General features: G+C 43.1%; 1 protein-coding gene across 1 annotated transcript; it reads left to right on the top strand.

Moving 5' to 3' along the window:
- Window positions 1-13,465: 13,465 nt before the first annotated feature.
- Window positions 13,466-14,993, top strand: LOC139405724 (protein S100-A1-like). The gene is made up of 3 exons (XM_071148149.1): window positions 13,466-13,560; window positions 14,350-14,509; window positions 14,691-14,993. Exons 2-3 carry the CDS (start codon window positions 14,369-14,371, stop codon window positions 14,853-14,855), a joined length of 306 nt encoding a protein of 101 aa, XP_071004250.1. The 5' UTR covers window positions 13,466-13,560; window positions 14,350-14,368; the 3' UTR covers window positions 14,856-14,993.
- Window positions 14,994-15,533: the final 540 nt, after the last annotated feature.

The following is a 15,533-nucleotide window of genomic DNA, read 5'->3' on the forward strand; positions in this document are numbered from 1 at the left end:
TATGAGACCTAGCAAAGCTTTAGGTTGGCTAATATAAGGTATAGATGCCAATGTAGCAGGGGTCAGACACTCCTCTGTCTCCAAGAGGGTGAACTTGTTGATGTATTTTGCCATACCCACACAGCCCTTAACTGAGATGCCCAGTAATACAACTGGAAGTCAGGTAGACTAAGTCCTCCTGAGTATGGTTCGCATAAAGTTGCGAGTTTCACTCTGGGGGGTTTCCCTTTCCACAGAAATGAAGAAACCTTCCTATTAAGTTGTTTGGGAATAGGAAAGGACAGGGTTTGAAAAAGGTACAAGAATTTTTGGTAATATATTCATTTTTACACAATTGACCCGCCCAATAAGAGAAATTGGTAAATCCCGCCATCTATCCAATTCTTCCCCAACCTTTTTAAGAAGTGGAGTATAGTTCAGTTGATATGTCTTAATCATTTCAGAGGGAATTTGCAATCCAAGATATGTCATTTTCTGTTGTTTCCAAGAAAATGTCTGGTCTAAGATTGGGTTCTGCATAGCTGCCCTGTTAAAAGGCATAATTATACTCTTCAATGGGTTTATTTTATATCCTGAAAAGGTCCCATATTCTTTCAGGATGTCAACTAATGCTCGGAGTGAAATGTCTGGTTTAGTGAGGTAAAGCAAAATGTCATCGGCATATAGCGAGACCAGATGTTCAGGCCCACCTATACGAACACCATGGATGGATGGATGAGATCTGAAACCTTCTGCCAGTGGCTCTATAGCCAAAGAAAAAAGGAGAGGACTAGCGGGACAACCCTGTCTTGTGCCACGTGATAGAGAGATCTGTGAGGAAATGTTTCCATTAGTCAGGACCTGAGCTGCCGGACATTTGTAAAGTAATCTAATCAGACCAACGTACTTAGCTCCAATATTCATCCTCTGTAAAATTTCAAACAGGTAGTTCCATTCTATGCGGTCAAAAGCTTTTTCCGCATCTGATGAAGCCGTCACTACAGATTCTTGGTCATTCTCTACATAATGCATAATATTAAATAACCGTCTGATATTATCAGAAGATGAGTGGTTTCTTGCAAAGCCTGTTTGGTCCATATCAACCAAGTCCGGAAGAACCTTATCCAGTCTAAGAGCTATGAGTTTCATAATAATTTTATATGAAGTGTTCAATAGAGATATTGGTCTATACGACCCACAAAGCAGAGGATCTTTCCCAGGTTTTAACAAAACTGTGATCAGTGCCTTTTCAAGTGTGACTGGGAGTTTTTCTGTCTCTATGGCATAATTAAACATACTGCAAAGAGGCTCAATTAGTTTGGGTAAAAGGAATTACTACACCTGCAGTGCTTGATGTTTGGGGTTTTAGGCTGGGTTTCTGTACAGCACTTTGAGATATCAGCTGATGTACGAAGGGCTATATAAATACATTTGATTTGATTTTGATTTGATTTGAATAGGGAATCCGGCTAACCCTGGTGATTTTCCCCCAGCAGTGTTGAAAATGGATTCCCTAATTTCCTCTGATGTAATCTCTTTCTCCAAGTGATCTCTATCCTCATCAGTTAAAGTTTGTACATTGAGTTTGTTCAATAACTCATGCATTGTGGCAGGGGCATCCCCTTCAGACTTGTACAATGTTTCATAAAACTCCCTCAAATCAAATCAAATCAATTTTTATTTGTCACATACACATGGTTAGCAGATGTTAATGCGAGTGTAGCGAAATGCTTGTGCTTCTAGTTCCGACAATGCAGTAATAACAAGTAATCTAACTAACAATTCCAAAACTACTGTCTTGTACACAGTGTAAGGGGATAAAGAATATGTACATAAGGATATATGAATGAGAGATGGTACAGAGCAGCATAGGCAAGATACAGTAGATGGTATCGGGTACAGTATGTACAAATGAGATGAGTATGTAAACAAAGTGGCATAGTATAGTATAAAGTGGCTAGTGATACATGTATTACATAAGGATACCGTCGATGATATAGAGTACAGTATATACGTATGCATATGAGATGAATAATGTAGGGTAAGTAACATTTATATAAGGTAGCATTGTTTAAAGTGGCTAGTGATATATTTACATCATTTCCCATCAATTCCCATTATTAAAGTGGCTGGAGTTGAGTCAGTGTCAGTGTGTTGGCAGCAGCCACTCAGTGTTAGTGGTGGCTGTTTAACAGTCTGATGGCCTTGAGATAGAAGCTGTTTTTCAGTCTCTCGGTCCCAGCTTTGATGCACCTGTACTGACCTCGCCTTCTGGATGATAGCGGGGTGAACAGGCAGTGGCTCGGGTGGTTGATGTCCTTGATGATCTTTATGGCCTTCCTGTGACATCGGGTGGTGTAGGTGTCCTGGAGGGCAGGTAGTTTGCCCCCGGTGATGCGTTGTGCAGACCTCACTACCCTCTGGAGAGCCTTACGGTTGAGGGCGGTGCAGTTGCCATACCAGGCGGTGATACAGCCCGCCAGGATGCTCTCGATTGTGCATCTGTAGAAGTTTGTGAGTGCTTTTGGTGACAAGCCGAATTTCTTCAGCTTCCTGAGGTTGAAGAGGCGCTGCTGCGCCTTCTTCACGATGCTGTCTGTGTGAGTGGACCAATTCAGTTTGTCTGTGATGTGTATGCCGAGGAACTTAAAACTTGCTACCCTCTCCACTACTGTTCCATCGATGTGGATAGGGGGGTGTTCCCTCTGCTGTTTCCTGAAGTCCACAATCATCTCCTTAGTTTTGTTGACGTTGAGTGTGAGGTTGTTTTCCTGACACCACACTCCGAGGGCCCTCACCTCCTCCCTGTAGGCCGTCTCATCGTTGTTGGTAATCAAGCCTACCACTGTTGTGTCGTCCGCAAACTTGATGATTGAGTTGGAGGCGTGCGTGGCCACGCAGTCGTGGGTGAACAGGGAGTACAGGAGAGGGCTCAGAACGCAACCTTGTGGGGCCCCAGTGTTGAGGATCAGCGGGGAGGAGATGTTGTTGCCTACCCTCACCACCTGGGGGCGGCCCGTCAGGAAGTCCAGTACCCAGTTGCACAGGGCGGGGTCGAGACCCAGGGTCTCGAGCTTGATGACGAGCTTGGAGGGTACTATGGTGTTGAATGCCGAGCTGTAGTCGATGAACAGCATTCTCACATAGGTATTCCTCTTGTCCAGATGGGTTAGGGCAGTGTGCAGTGTGGTTGAGATTGCATCGTCTGTGGACCTATTTGGGCGGTAAGCAAATTGGAGTGGGTCTAGGGTGTCAGGTAGGGTGGAGGTGATATGGTCCTTGACTAGTCTCTCAAAGCACTTCATGATGACGGATGTGAGTGCTACGGGGCGGTAGTCATTTAGCTCAGTTACCTTAGCTTTCTTGGGAACAGGAACAATGGTGGCCCTCTTGAAGCATGTGGGAACAGCAGACTGGTATAGGGATTGATTGAATATGTCCGTAAACACACCGGCCAGCTGGTCTGCGCATGCTCTGAGGGCGCGGCTGGGGATGCCATCTGGGCCTGCAGCCTTGCGAGGGTTAACACGTTTAAATGTCTTACTCACCTCGGCTGCAGTGAAGGAGAGACCGCATGTTTTCGTTGCAGGCCGTGTCAGTGGCACTGTATTGTCCTCAAAGCGGGCAAAAAAGTTATTTAGTCTGCCTGGGAGCAAGACATCCTGGTCCGTGACTGGGCTGGGTTTCTTCCTGTAGTCCGTGATTGACTGTAGACCCTGCCACATGCCTCTTGTGTCTGAGCCGTTGAATTGAGATTCTACTTTGTCTCTGTACTGGCGCTTAGCTTGTTTGATAGCCTTGCGGAGGGAATAGCTGCACTGTTTGTATTCGGTCATGTTACCAGACACCTTGCCCTGATTAAAAGCAGTGGTTCGCGCTTTCAGTTTCACACGAATGCTGCCATCAATCCACGGTTTCTGGTTAGGGAATGTTTTAATCGTTGCTATGGGAACGACATCTTCAACGCACGTTCTGATGAACTCGCACACCGAATCAGCGTATTCGTCAATGTTGTTATCTGACGCAATACGAAACATCTCCCAGTCCACGTGATGGAAGCAGTCTTGGAGTGTGGAGTCAGCTTGGTCGGACCAGCGTTGGACAGACCTCAGCGTGGGAGCCTCTTGTTTTAGTTTCTGTCTGTAGGCAGGGATCAACAAAATGGAGTCGTGGTCAGCTTTTCCGAAAGGGGGGCGGGGCAGGGCCTTATATGCGTCGCGGAAGTTAGAGTAACAATGGTCCAAGGTCTTTCCTCCCCTGGTTGCGCAATCGATATGCTGATAAAATTTGGGGAGTCTTGTTTTCAGATTAGCCTTGTTAAAATCCCCAGCTACAATGAATGCAGCCTCCGGATAAATTGTTTCCAGTTTGCAGAGAGTTAAATAAAGTTCGTTCAGAGCCATCGATGTGTCTGCTTGGGGGGGGGATATATACGGCTGTGATTATAATCGAAGAGAATTCTCTTGGTAGATAATGCGGTCTACATTTGATTGTGAGGAATTCTAAATCAGGTGAACAGAAGGATTTGAGTTCCTGTATGTTTCTTTCATCGCACCATGTCACGTTAGTCATAAGGCATACGCCCCCGCCCCTCTTTTTACCAGAAAGATGTTTTTTCCTGTCTGCGCGATGCGTGGAGAAACCTGTTGGCTGCACCGCTTCGGATAGCGTCTCTCCAGTAAGCCACGTTTCCGTGAAGCAAAGAACGTTACAGTCTCTGATGTCCCTCTGGAATGCTACCCTTGCTCGGATTTCATCAACCTTGTTGTCAAGAGACTGGACATTGGCAAGAAGAATGCTAGGGAGTGGTGCGCGCTGTGCCCGTCTCCGGAGTCTGACCAGAAGACCGCCTCGTTTCCCTCTCTTTCGGAGTCGTTTTTTTGGGTCGCTGCATAGGATCCACTCCGTTGTCCTGTTTGTAAGGCAGAACACAGGATCCGCGTCGCGAAAAACATATTCTTGGTCGTACTGATGGTGAGTTGATGCTGATCTTATATTCAGTAGTTCTTCTCGACTGTATGTAATGAAACCTAAGATGACCTGGGGTACTAATGTAAGAAATAACACGTAAAAAAACAAAAAACTGCATAGTTTCCTAGGAACGTGAAGCGAGGCGGCCATCTCTGTCGGCGCCGGCGCCTGAAGACTAGATTAATTTCCTCAGGACTGTGAACAACTGTTATTGGGTAGTTCAATAGAGCTAATAACTCTACTAGCATCCTCTCGTCTTATCTGCCAAGCAAGCAACTGTCTTGCTTTATCTCCATGTTCGTAGTAGTTTTGTCGTTTTTATCTCCGCTTTATAGGTCATCAGGGGGGTAAATTCCAATCGCTTTGAGTCTAATTTTTGTAGAGTTGAGTCGTCAAATGTTACACTGTTCATTTTCCAGATCTCTGATTTCATTCTCCAACTAATTTACTTGAGCCTTATACATCTTACGAGCACCTGAACTAAAGGATATGATTTGACCCCTCAGATATGCAAGGAGAGCTTCCCATAAAATTAGGTGTTCAGAAATGTTACAAATGTGCGATTATTTAGTAAATATGTACCAAACCTCCATCTTCTTGAGGGTGGCTGTGCTCTACTGACTGGCACTGAAGCCAGCAGGGCAGAATGATCTGATATACATCTTGGTAAGTACTTACACCCAGTAGTTAAACTTCCCTTGGCTGCAGGAATAAGAAATAAGTCCATTCTAGAGTAACTGTCATGGACAGGGGAGTAAAATGAGTATTCTTTAACCTTTTGGTTGTGAAATCTCCTTAAATCTACAAGTCCAAAGAGTTTAATTTCTGCTTTTAACATTTATCTGCCTGTGTGAGGCTGATACTATTAGAGGAAGATCTATCACTGGAAGGGTCCAGTACCAAGTTAAAATCCCCTGCCATTAAAATCTCTGATGATGTGCACGTTAACTTCAAAAAGATGTCTTGGTATAATGTAGGATCATCATGGTTAGGCCCATACACATTCACGATGGTAATGGGCTCATTGTTAATGAAACCTTGAATGATCACAAACCTACCCCCTTTGTCTTTAATCTGAGATTGTATCTGAAAGGGGCAATGCTTATTAATGAGTATGGCCACCCCTCTTGCCCGAGAGGTGAAAGATGAATAGTATACTTGACCCACCCACTCTCTCTTCAGTTTATCATGCTCAGTCCGTCAGGTTTCTCCTGAAGAGCTATATCAACCTTATGCTGCTTGAGATAATTCAGAATGCGTTTGTGCTTGACTGGGCATTTAGTACCCCTAATGTTAAATGACTGGGCATTTAGTACCCCTAATGTTAAGTGTCATAAATGTATAGTTATTTGGTGCCGACATCTTTAAAGAAAATAATTAACAGGGAAAAGGAAAGAAACAAAATAGCTTTGAGTAAATACAATGTGTAACGGAATTCCTCTTCTTTAGAGGAGTAGCAAGGATCAGACCAATGTGTAGCGTGGTAAGTGTCCATAATGATATATTTAATAAATCAACTGAACAAAAGTACAAACAACCGAAACAGTCCCGTATGGTGAAAACATTAACACAGGATACAACCACCCACAAAACACAATAGAAAACAGGCTACCTAAATATGGCTCCCAATCAGAGACAACGACTGACACCTGCCTCTGATTGAGAACCATACTAGGCCAAACACATAGAAATATAACAACAGAACAAAACATAGAAAAACAACATAGAATGTCCACCCCAACTCACGCCCTGACCAACTAAAATAAAGACATAAAAAAGGAACTAAGGTCAGAATGTGACACAATGTGTACAAAATGATATTATGAAAGTGTAAAGTAGTAAACATCTCGTTAGCTATTACCCTGACCCTACCACAAACCCACCCAACCCCCTCCCCAACTGAGGGAGTTAAAGAACCCATATCCTTAGAAGCTAGTCTTTAAGCTAGATGTACCTGCTATACAGAGCATCACTCAAATTAGGTTAATTCTAAATTATATGTATATGAAATTAGAAGTACATTGACTGTTCCTTGTAGCATGAAAACAATGTTAGTCAGGTAACAAAATACAATTTGATTACAACAATACTGACCAAACTATTTAGCCCCACTTGAGCATGTCTCAAAAAAATAAAAAATAATAATAAAAAATCAACTTGGGTGCGTTCATAGTCACCAACCGAGCCTACCCGCACACCCAAATGTCAACCAATCGGCATTCCCCAAAGCGCCCTGAAACCTGTGCCGCTCGGCGACAAAAGCGATGACCACAAACGCACCCCAGCAGGTCAGGATTAAAGACATCAAACTATGATGTATAAATGAAGACCTTTACCAGACGATAACTCTCATCTCTCAAATATAAAATAGGGACAAGTATTAAACAATCCCCATCCTCCTGAGTTCATCCTCCCCCCAAAATTGTATATATTCACACATGTATGCACATACACAAGTGTAAAGCTATCAGCTAGCTGGCAATTATGCGGCCAGCCAGTGAGTAGCTTATCCCTGTCTTGGTATCACTAACGCCAGCATACATCTCTAACAATAAACAGGCCAGCAAACGTAATAGTAGCTAAAATACCCTGAAGTAATATAAACAACATAGTTAGGCTTGAAACCCAGTCAAAAGCCACATAACTATATAACCAAACAAAACTCTCTGCATAAAATAAAAGTATACAGCAAAAATGTAACTACCTGGCATAGTGAGGATGTATAGTAGCTATAGCTACACCCTTGTAAACTTAACGAGCTGGCTAAATTGCACAGCCAACATTAGCTATGATGCAACTTTATCTCACCAGTCATTATCACACTAAACATCCAGCCAGCCAGCCAGTCGATCATATGAGTAATTTCGTTGTTTCCTCATGTACTAACGGTTCACTATCCACTGTGTCCAAGTTCAAAAGACAGTTCCTCGGGGTGTAGTAGACGTGAAAGACAGTTCCTCGGGGTGTAGTAGACGTGAAAGACAGTTCCTCTGGGTGTAGTAGACGTGAACAAGTCAGGAAGTGCTTTTCTCATGTATGTTTCAGCCATCTTCACAGAGTCAAATGTGCACTCACCATTCTTGGTTTCGATCCACAAAGTCGCTCGGTAGTGCAGGCCGTATGCCAAGCCAGCCTGATGCAGAAATCTCTTAAGTGGGGAGAAAGCCATCCTCCTCTTGTGTAGTGAGGGAGAAAGATCCGGAAAGATCATGATTCTGGCATCTCCGTACTTGAGCTCTCCCTTTGCTCGGGCAGCAGAGAGGATGCGAACAGTGTCCTGGTACCGTAGACATTTTATGACAAATGCCCTGTGTGCAACCTGGCCAGGCAGCTGCCTCCGTAGGGTGCGACGAGCCCTCTCAATCTCCAGTGGGTGCGCGGGAGGGGGTAGATCCAGAATTTTGGGAATCCATTCCTGTAGAAAGGAGATCACGTCTCTTCCCTCCACGGCCTCCGGTAAACCTTAAAGTCTCAAATGTTCATAATAATCTAATTTCTCCTCGAGTTTAGAGATGGCGTCTTCCAACTTCTTGTATTTTTGGTCCACTTCCTCGCAGACGTCCAGAATGGCAGCCTGGTGGTCAGCATGGTCTTTTTCTAACTTTGTCACTTGTCCCTTTGTGACTTTATTGTCTCCGTGGAGTTTATCGACCAGTACATCAATTTTGCTGAGGCGTTCAGAAAGTGTCTCTTGGATTTTTGTTATACCCTTGTCCATCTCCATTCTGAACCATGCTGGTGTTTCTTCCGAGCTAGCATCCGCCGAGGCCGAAGAAGGGCTGTTAGAGAGGGGCACTTTTCCATGCATATTGACATATTTTGCTTTGGCGATACAATAGATGTTTTAACTTCCAACTTCTCACTATTAACGAACAGTTAAACCGTGTCAAAATGCCTTAAAATTGTTCGAAAGTTCGAGGACACTACACAGATGCGTCTTGACAGAGCTTCGCCATTGCCGGAAGTCCTTCAACTCGTCGGCAAACTTAGTGATGGTGTTGGAGTCGTTCTTGGCCTTGTAGTCATGGGTGAACAGGGAGTACAGAAGGGGACTGAGCATGCACCCCTAAGGTGCCCCCGTGTTAAGGATCAGTGTGGCAGATGTGTTGTGACCTACCCTTACCACCTGGAGGCGGCCCGTCAGGAAGTCCAGTATCCAGTTGCAGAGTGAGGTGTTTAGTCCCAGGGTCCTTATCTTAGTGATGAGCTTTGAGGGCACAAGGGTGTTGAATGCTGAGCTGTAGTCAATAAATAGCATTTTCAAGTAGGTGTTCCTTTTGTCCAGGTGAAAAAGGGCAGTGTGGAGTGCGATTGAAATTGCGTCATCTGTGGATCTGTATGCAAATTGGAGTGGGTCTAGGGTTTCTGGGATAATGGTGTTGATGTGAGCCATGCCAGCCTTTCATAGCACTTCATGGCTACAGATGTGAGTGCTACGGGTCGGTAGTCATTTAGGCAGGTGTTCTTGGGCACAGGGACTATGATGGTCTTCTTGAAACATGTTGGCAGGGAGAGGTTTAAAATGTCAGTGAAGATACTTGCCAATTGGTCAGCGAATGCTCGGGGGTACACGTCCTGGTAATCCGTCTGGCCCTGTGGCCTTGTGAATGTTGACCTGTTTAAAGGTCTTACATCTGTTACGGAGATTGTGATCACAGAACAGCTGGTGCTCTCATGCATGCTTCCGTGTTGCTTGCCTCGAAGCGAGCATACAAGTAATTTAGCTTGTCTGGTAGGCTCGTGTTACATACAAGTCTGTCTTCCTTTGACAACATAGAAAATATTCAGCTTTGCCCAAGATGGTTGCCCTCAGTTGTCCACATTGTGAACAAGGAGAAGAGTTCACCTGGGCCTTCAAGTGTGGTGAGATCCCTGAAGACGGCATGTCCTCTGTGGACCAATAAGGGACCAGTCTGTCAAAGACTGCCTGGAGCTGAAGAACATACAGTCTTACCTGGTGTTGGACTGGTGGGAGCCGAATATGTAGGCCCCTTAGAAGGCTAGTGTCCCTCTTGCTCCAGAGAGAGAAGCAGCCGACCTAGGTGGAGCAGGAAAAAGGAGATGTCCCCTTCAGCTGCTACTCCAGCCCAGCCATGGTGAAAGGAGGAGAGAGATGATGTGGCCTCCTGGCTTCTCTGGCAAGAGTGACAGCCACCAGAGCTGTGACCCTCAGACCCAACCCTCCAACTGCAGGTACATGGAGAGATGCAGAGAGAACCAGCAGTCCCACCCTCCTACCACAGACACATGGAGAGATCCAGAGAGAACCAGCAGACCCACCCTCCAACCACAGACCCATGGAAAGATCCACAGACAATTTGACGGTGTGCCCTTGAGCAAGGCACTTAACCCTAATTTGCTTCAGGGGCGGCGTACTACTATGGCTGACCCTGTAAAACAATACATTTCACTGCACCTATCTGGTGTATGTGACAATAAAACATATATTGTTTATATGCAGAATGAAAGAAAGTAGAAGATGCAAATAATATATGTATATAGAAAGAGGTTAATTATACTATTGTCATGACGTTGGCCTGGGGGGTTGGTTTATGACAGTCATAAATACCTCTTCCCCCCCTTTTTCCTCTCTCTACCCTACTGAGGTTACATTTGCAAAACCCTTGATTAACATAGAGATTCGGGGAACATCAGTAGGTGGGGGGAAATGAACTATATTTGGGTAATCCGACCAATTGAACATATGCGGTGGTACTTAATGAATATGATGTCAGTTCGGTTGTCATCTGAGACATTCTCATCAATGATAAGATGACATAAACTCTACAGTGGAAAGTCTACACATCAGAGTTATTGGATTCACGTGGAACTGTTGTTCAATTTAAACGTTTGAATATTAAATTATTTGTGATGGGATGAAATGTGATTTTAGCTTCTAAAATGTGAGATTTGGTTTTTCATAAGATAGGGCTGCTCAATCAGTGGCCCGCCCTGTGAAGGGACATGGGCTTTAAAACTTTTCAAACACGCCCTCCTCTCCCTTCCTATATAAGCCCTTGACGACAACATAACTTCCTGTTCCGGGAATGTAGGACGACGGTTCAGATAATAACTACAGAACGAAGCCAACATCAGCGTGAGCTTTGGTTGCGAATGGTATGAACTTTGAACTCTTATTCACGACAGAAGTGATACCTCCTAGCCGTTGAGTTAGCAACCGCAGCTGCAAACGAGGGTTAGGAAGTAACAGACGGAGTATCCTGTCTATCGCACAACGGCGTTTCTACAACTTATCCAATTGACCACCAGAGACATTCTTCAAAGGACAAAGGACTCGGTTTGGCAACACGGTCTTCCATCTACCACCAACCTACTGAAGCGCAGCTCAGAGTAAATATTTATTGCATTTCCCTTTTCCAAATGGGCGGTAATTTAGAATGCATAAGATACTGTATTTACGATAGCACAGCTTCTCCCTGTGTCCCTCAGTTTTTCCGCTCTTTCACACAAACCCAACCCTTTTCCTTTGTGTAACAAGCTGTCATATCTGTTCCTCCCGCCAGGGACGTTTTCCTTTATGACGCAATTTGTAATCAAGTTGTGATTAATTGTGTATGTGTAATTCTGTGTGATTAGTTAGGTATTTAGTAAATAAATAATTAAACACAGTTTTGTTCGTCCAGGGTTCGTGCAGATAAAATAATTTATAACTTTCAGATGAGACTGAATTCAGGTGACGATTGATATTGACTGCTATTGATGTAAAATATTACTAGGTCTTTAAGAGTTTATTGGGAAGATAACAGCTCTATAAATATTTTGTGGTGCCCGACTCTCTAGTTAATTACATTTACATGACTAACTCAATCAGGTAATAGTAATTACAGAGAAATTATTTTATAGAATAGCATGTCATATCACTTAATCCGGCATAGCCAAAGACATGACACTATGTAACACAAGACCCAAAAGAGGGAGAGTTGATTCTCATGACTACCAGTGACTGGCTGTGCTGTTCTGATGCTGGGGAGAAAAAGGACATCAGCTTGGAATATCCATCACGTGTGTCAGAAGAACACATGCTATGCCTTTTACTTACGCCCAGGTTTCTTCTTCTGGTCAGGAGGACTACTGTGATGTATTAAACTGATGGTGCCAAACATGACCAATATACAGCCAACTCCTGATAAGTGTGCATCAAAGGAGTTTGGTGTTACCTTAATTGGGAAGGACGGGCTTGTGATAATGGCTGGAGCGGAATCGGTGAAATCGTATCAAACACATGGTTTCCATTGGCACCATTCCGGCCATTATTATGAGCCATCTTTCCATCAGCAGCCTCCTGTGGTGTGCATGGTGCATTGCAGTTTACCAATTTGAATTTTGGAGATTGAACAATCTTTTGGAGATTGTGTTGCTTTTTATTTGTATCTGCTTGTGCTAGTTAAATGCACGCATTCATTACAGCCCCAAAGCCAATGACGCTCCAACTGATCTAAATGTGTTCTCTCTCTGGGGACAATGAAGATGTAACTGAATAAAATTACATTCTATTCAAACTTCATCCCAACCTCTTCATCCATAGAACTATTCTGACAAACATACTAGTGTGCACTCTTGTCACCCCTCTCTCCATCTGTGTTATTTCATCATGTTTAAGTTGAGATAACTGAAAGATGACATCAAGCCTTATCTTAGCCTTATTCCCTCTCCCCTCCCTTGCTCTCTCTCTCAGCAGCTCTGGTCTCATAGACTAGATGTAACATAGTAAATGTGAATCCGAGACACTCAATTTAGTATTATATGTTACGTTTGGTATGCTTGCATAAGGCAGATGGTTACTTAAAGGTTTTGGTTTGAATCTCATCATAGACAACTTTAGCATTTTAGCTAATTAGCAACTAAATAAAGGTTTCGGTTTGAATCTCATCATAGACAACTTTAACATTTTAGCTAATTAGCAACTTCAACTACTTACTACTTTTTAGCTACTTTGCAACTACTTAGCATATTAGCTAACCCTTCCCCTAACTAACCCTTTAACTAACCCTTTAACCCAACTCCTAAACTTAACCCAAACTCCATACTCACAAAAAGGTTATTTCTCTCAAATTTTGTGCACAAATTTGTTTACATCTTTGTTACTGAGGGGGGGGGGGGGGGGGGGGGGGGTTAGATTGACCTTGGAGACTTTGCACCGCTACCCAGTCATGTGAATCCATGAATATATTTCGATTGACTGATTTCCTTATATGAACTATAACTCAGTAAAATCTTTGAAACGGTTGCATATTGCGTTTATATATATTTTTCAGTATATTTAGCAGATGTTATTGCGGATGTAGCAAAATGCTTGTCATATTGTACATTTTGCAAATTCGAAACATATTATACGAATTATAATTCGTCACATATTATACGAAATGGGATGTCTGCGACAATTTAATACATACCTTACGAAACGTAACATATACAAAAGTTAAATAAGAATAATACGAAATGCTCTGAGAACAGGCTCTCAGACATCGTCTCTTGGATACACAGGCTAAAACACACAATCAGAGGGGCGTTGCATGCTCGCTTTAAATTCTTGTAGCTCTTGCGCAGTTTGATACTTCCCCACCCTGTTCTCCAGCAGCACTCAGTTCGGTAAGTAACAGTTTTTCGCTTTTTCTATACAGTAGCGTCCATCGTTTAACGGAGTAGGTTATCTACTGTAATAAACAGGTCTCAAACAACTTTAATAACTGTTTCGGGTTTATATAGTGTGCCTAGTTAATGATCTGTCTCGTCAATGGCAAACAAACAGTCTTTGCTTGCTTTGATTAAAAAATAAGCTATTATATGGTTTGGTATGCAGTTTGATGGGCCATACTATTTACTGATTGACATAATGTAGTCTATCTATACCTAAACCTTTTCATGTTTCATTTGTAGGCTATAATGTTTTTGTTTTAGAACTCTGTTAGACCTACAAACGTTTTTCTCAGCCGGTTCATGTCATTTAGAGCATTACTCACCAATTATCATCAGCCTGATTTCTTTACACTGAACTGTTGCAAAACCAGAGGTTAAAGGACAGTCTACACAGCTAGCTAAGAAATGGGGTGGGCACTAAAAGAAAGAGGGGTCGACATTAGAGGGAATGTGTGATAAGGGGTGGAACAACTTTACAGCAGCCAAGGAATGTGATTACAGAGCCAAAGAAGGCCAACTCCCATCCTCTCTAAAAGTGCATTGTTTGTTTGCATTAAAGACTAATTGTGGGGGTAGGCTATATTATATGTCTAATAGAGCTATGAAGTAGTGATTTAATGGAACTGGCCTGAGTTGGGTTTGAACCAGCAGCCTGGCTGTTGCAGGATCTCCAGTGTGTAAGTGAACTTAGATACAGTAGTACACCCACCCTAAATGACATAATCTCTCTCCCCTCCTCAGTGTGTCAATATCTGCAGCCATGCCGTCTGAGTTGGAGCGTTCCATGGAGTCCCTGATCATGGTGTTCCATCGCCATGCTAAAAAGGATGGTGACGGCAACACACTGAGCAAGAAGGAGCTCAAAGAGCTGATGCAGACAGAACTGGGCAGCTTCCTGAAGGTAACACAGGCATCCCTCTCTCTCTCTTTTATGTCCCTTTACACTTTCTCTCTGTTGCTCATCTCACCCACTTTCCCTCTCCTTCTGATTTCTCTCTCTCACTTTATTAAAGAGGTATCCAAAGTCCCCTCCTCCCATCTCTCTCTCTTACTCATTCTTTCCATCTCTCCTTCCCTCTCAGTCCCAGAAGGACCCAGCTGCCATAGACAAGATAATGAAGGATCTGGACCAGAATGGTGATGGGAAGGTGAGTTTCGAGGAGTTTGTCTCTCTGGTGGTGGGCCTCTCCATCGCCTGTGAACAGATCTACCAGCTCCACACCCAAAAGGTTGCTGCCAAGAAGTGAAGAAGTGAAGGAGGACAGGACAAGGAGAAAGAGAAGCAGAAATGGATGCTTTTCTATATGTCATTTTGCTTTTCTATCTGTCAAATAAGTCATTTTATAGCTAAGTCTTACTGTTGTGAATAAACACAGGTTTTCCTACTCTCTCTTTTTGTCAAATTTGTCTGACGTGTGTCTGTCTGTTGTATTTGGCCTGTAATTTGTCCCGTAAGTGTAAGACAGAATAGACAGTGCCAGTCACTTCTTCTTAGTTCGGTATTGACACAACTTCTTAGTAAACCTTAGTGCAAAGCCTTTCTAGCTCCTATGCTAAAACTACTATAACTACAAACGGATTAAATCAATGTTGTTTCAATGTAATTTGTTAACCTATTGTGCTGTGGAAAATATATAGGTAAATGTATTTAAAGTAAATAGCCTAAAGTTAAGGCTTTCTTACAAACTAATATAACTGCAATGTAGCAGTATTTATTCAACTTAAGTATTGAGTAACATAAACATCCATGTGCACTTTGAGATTACAGTAACAAATGTCTTATGTAATCATAGAAAGCATGCATGTTCAAGAGCATGCAGAGATCTTCACAATTACTATAATAATCTGAGCAGAATCTCGAACAGCATTGATAACTTGCACCATGTACTTTAATGTAATCTCAACTGTAATCCAGGTCATTTGGT

The sequence above is a fragment of the Oncorhynchus clarkii genome, chromosome 3 (assembly GCF_045791955.1).
Source record: "Oncorhynchus clarkii lewisi isolate Uvic-CL-2024 chromosome 3, UVic_Ocla_1.0, whole genome shotgun sequence".
NCBI lineage: Eukaryota > Metazoa > Chordata > Actinopteri > Salmoniformes > Salmonidae > Oncorhynchus > Oncorhynchus clarkii.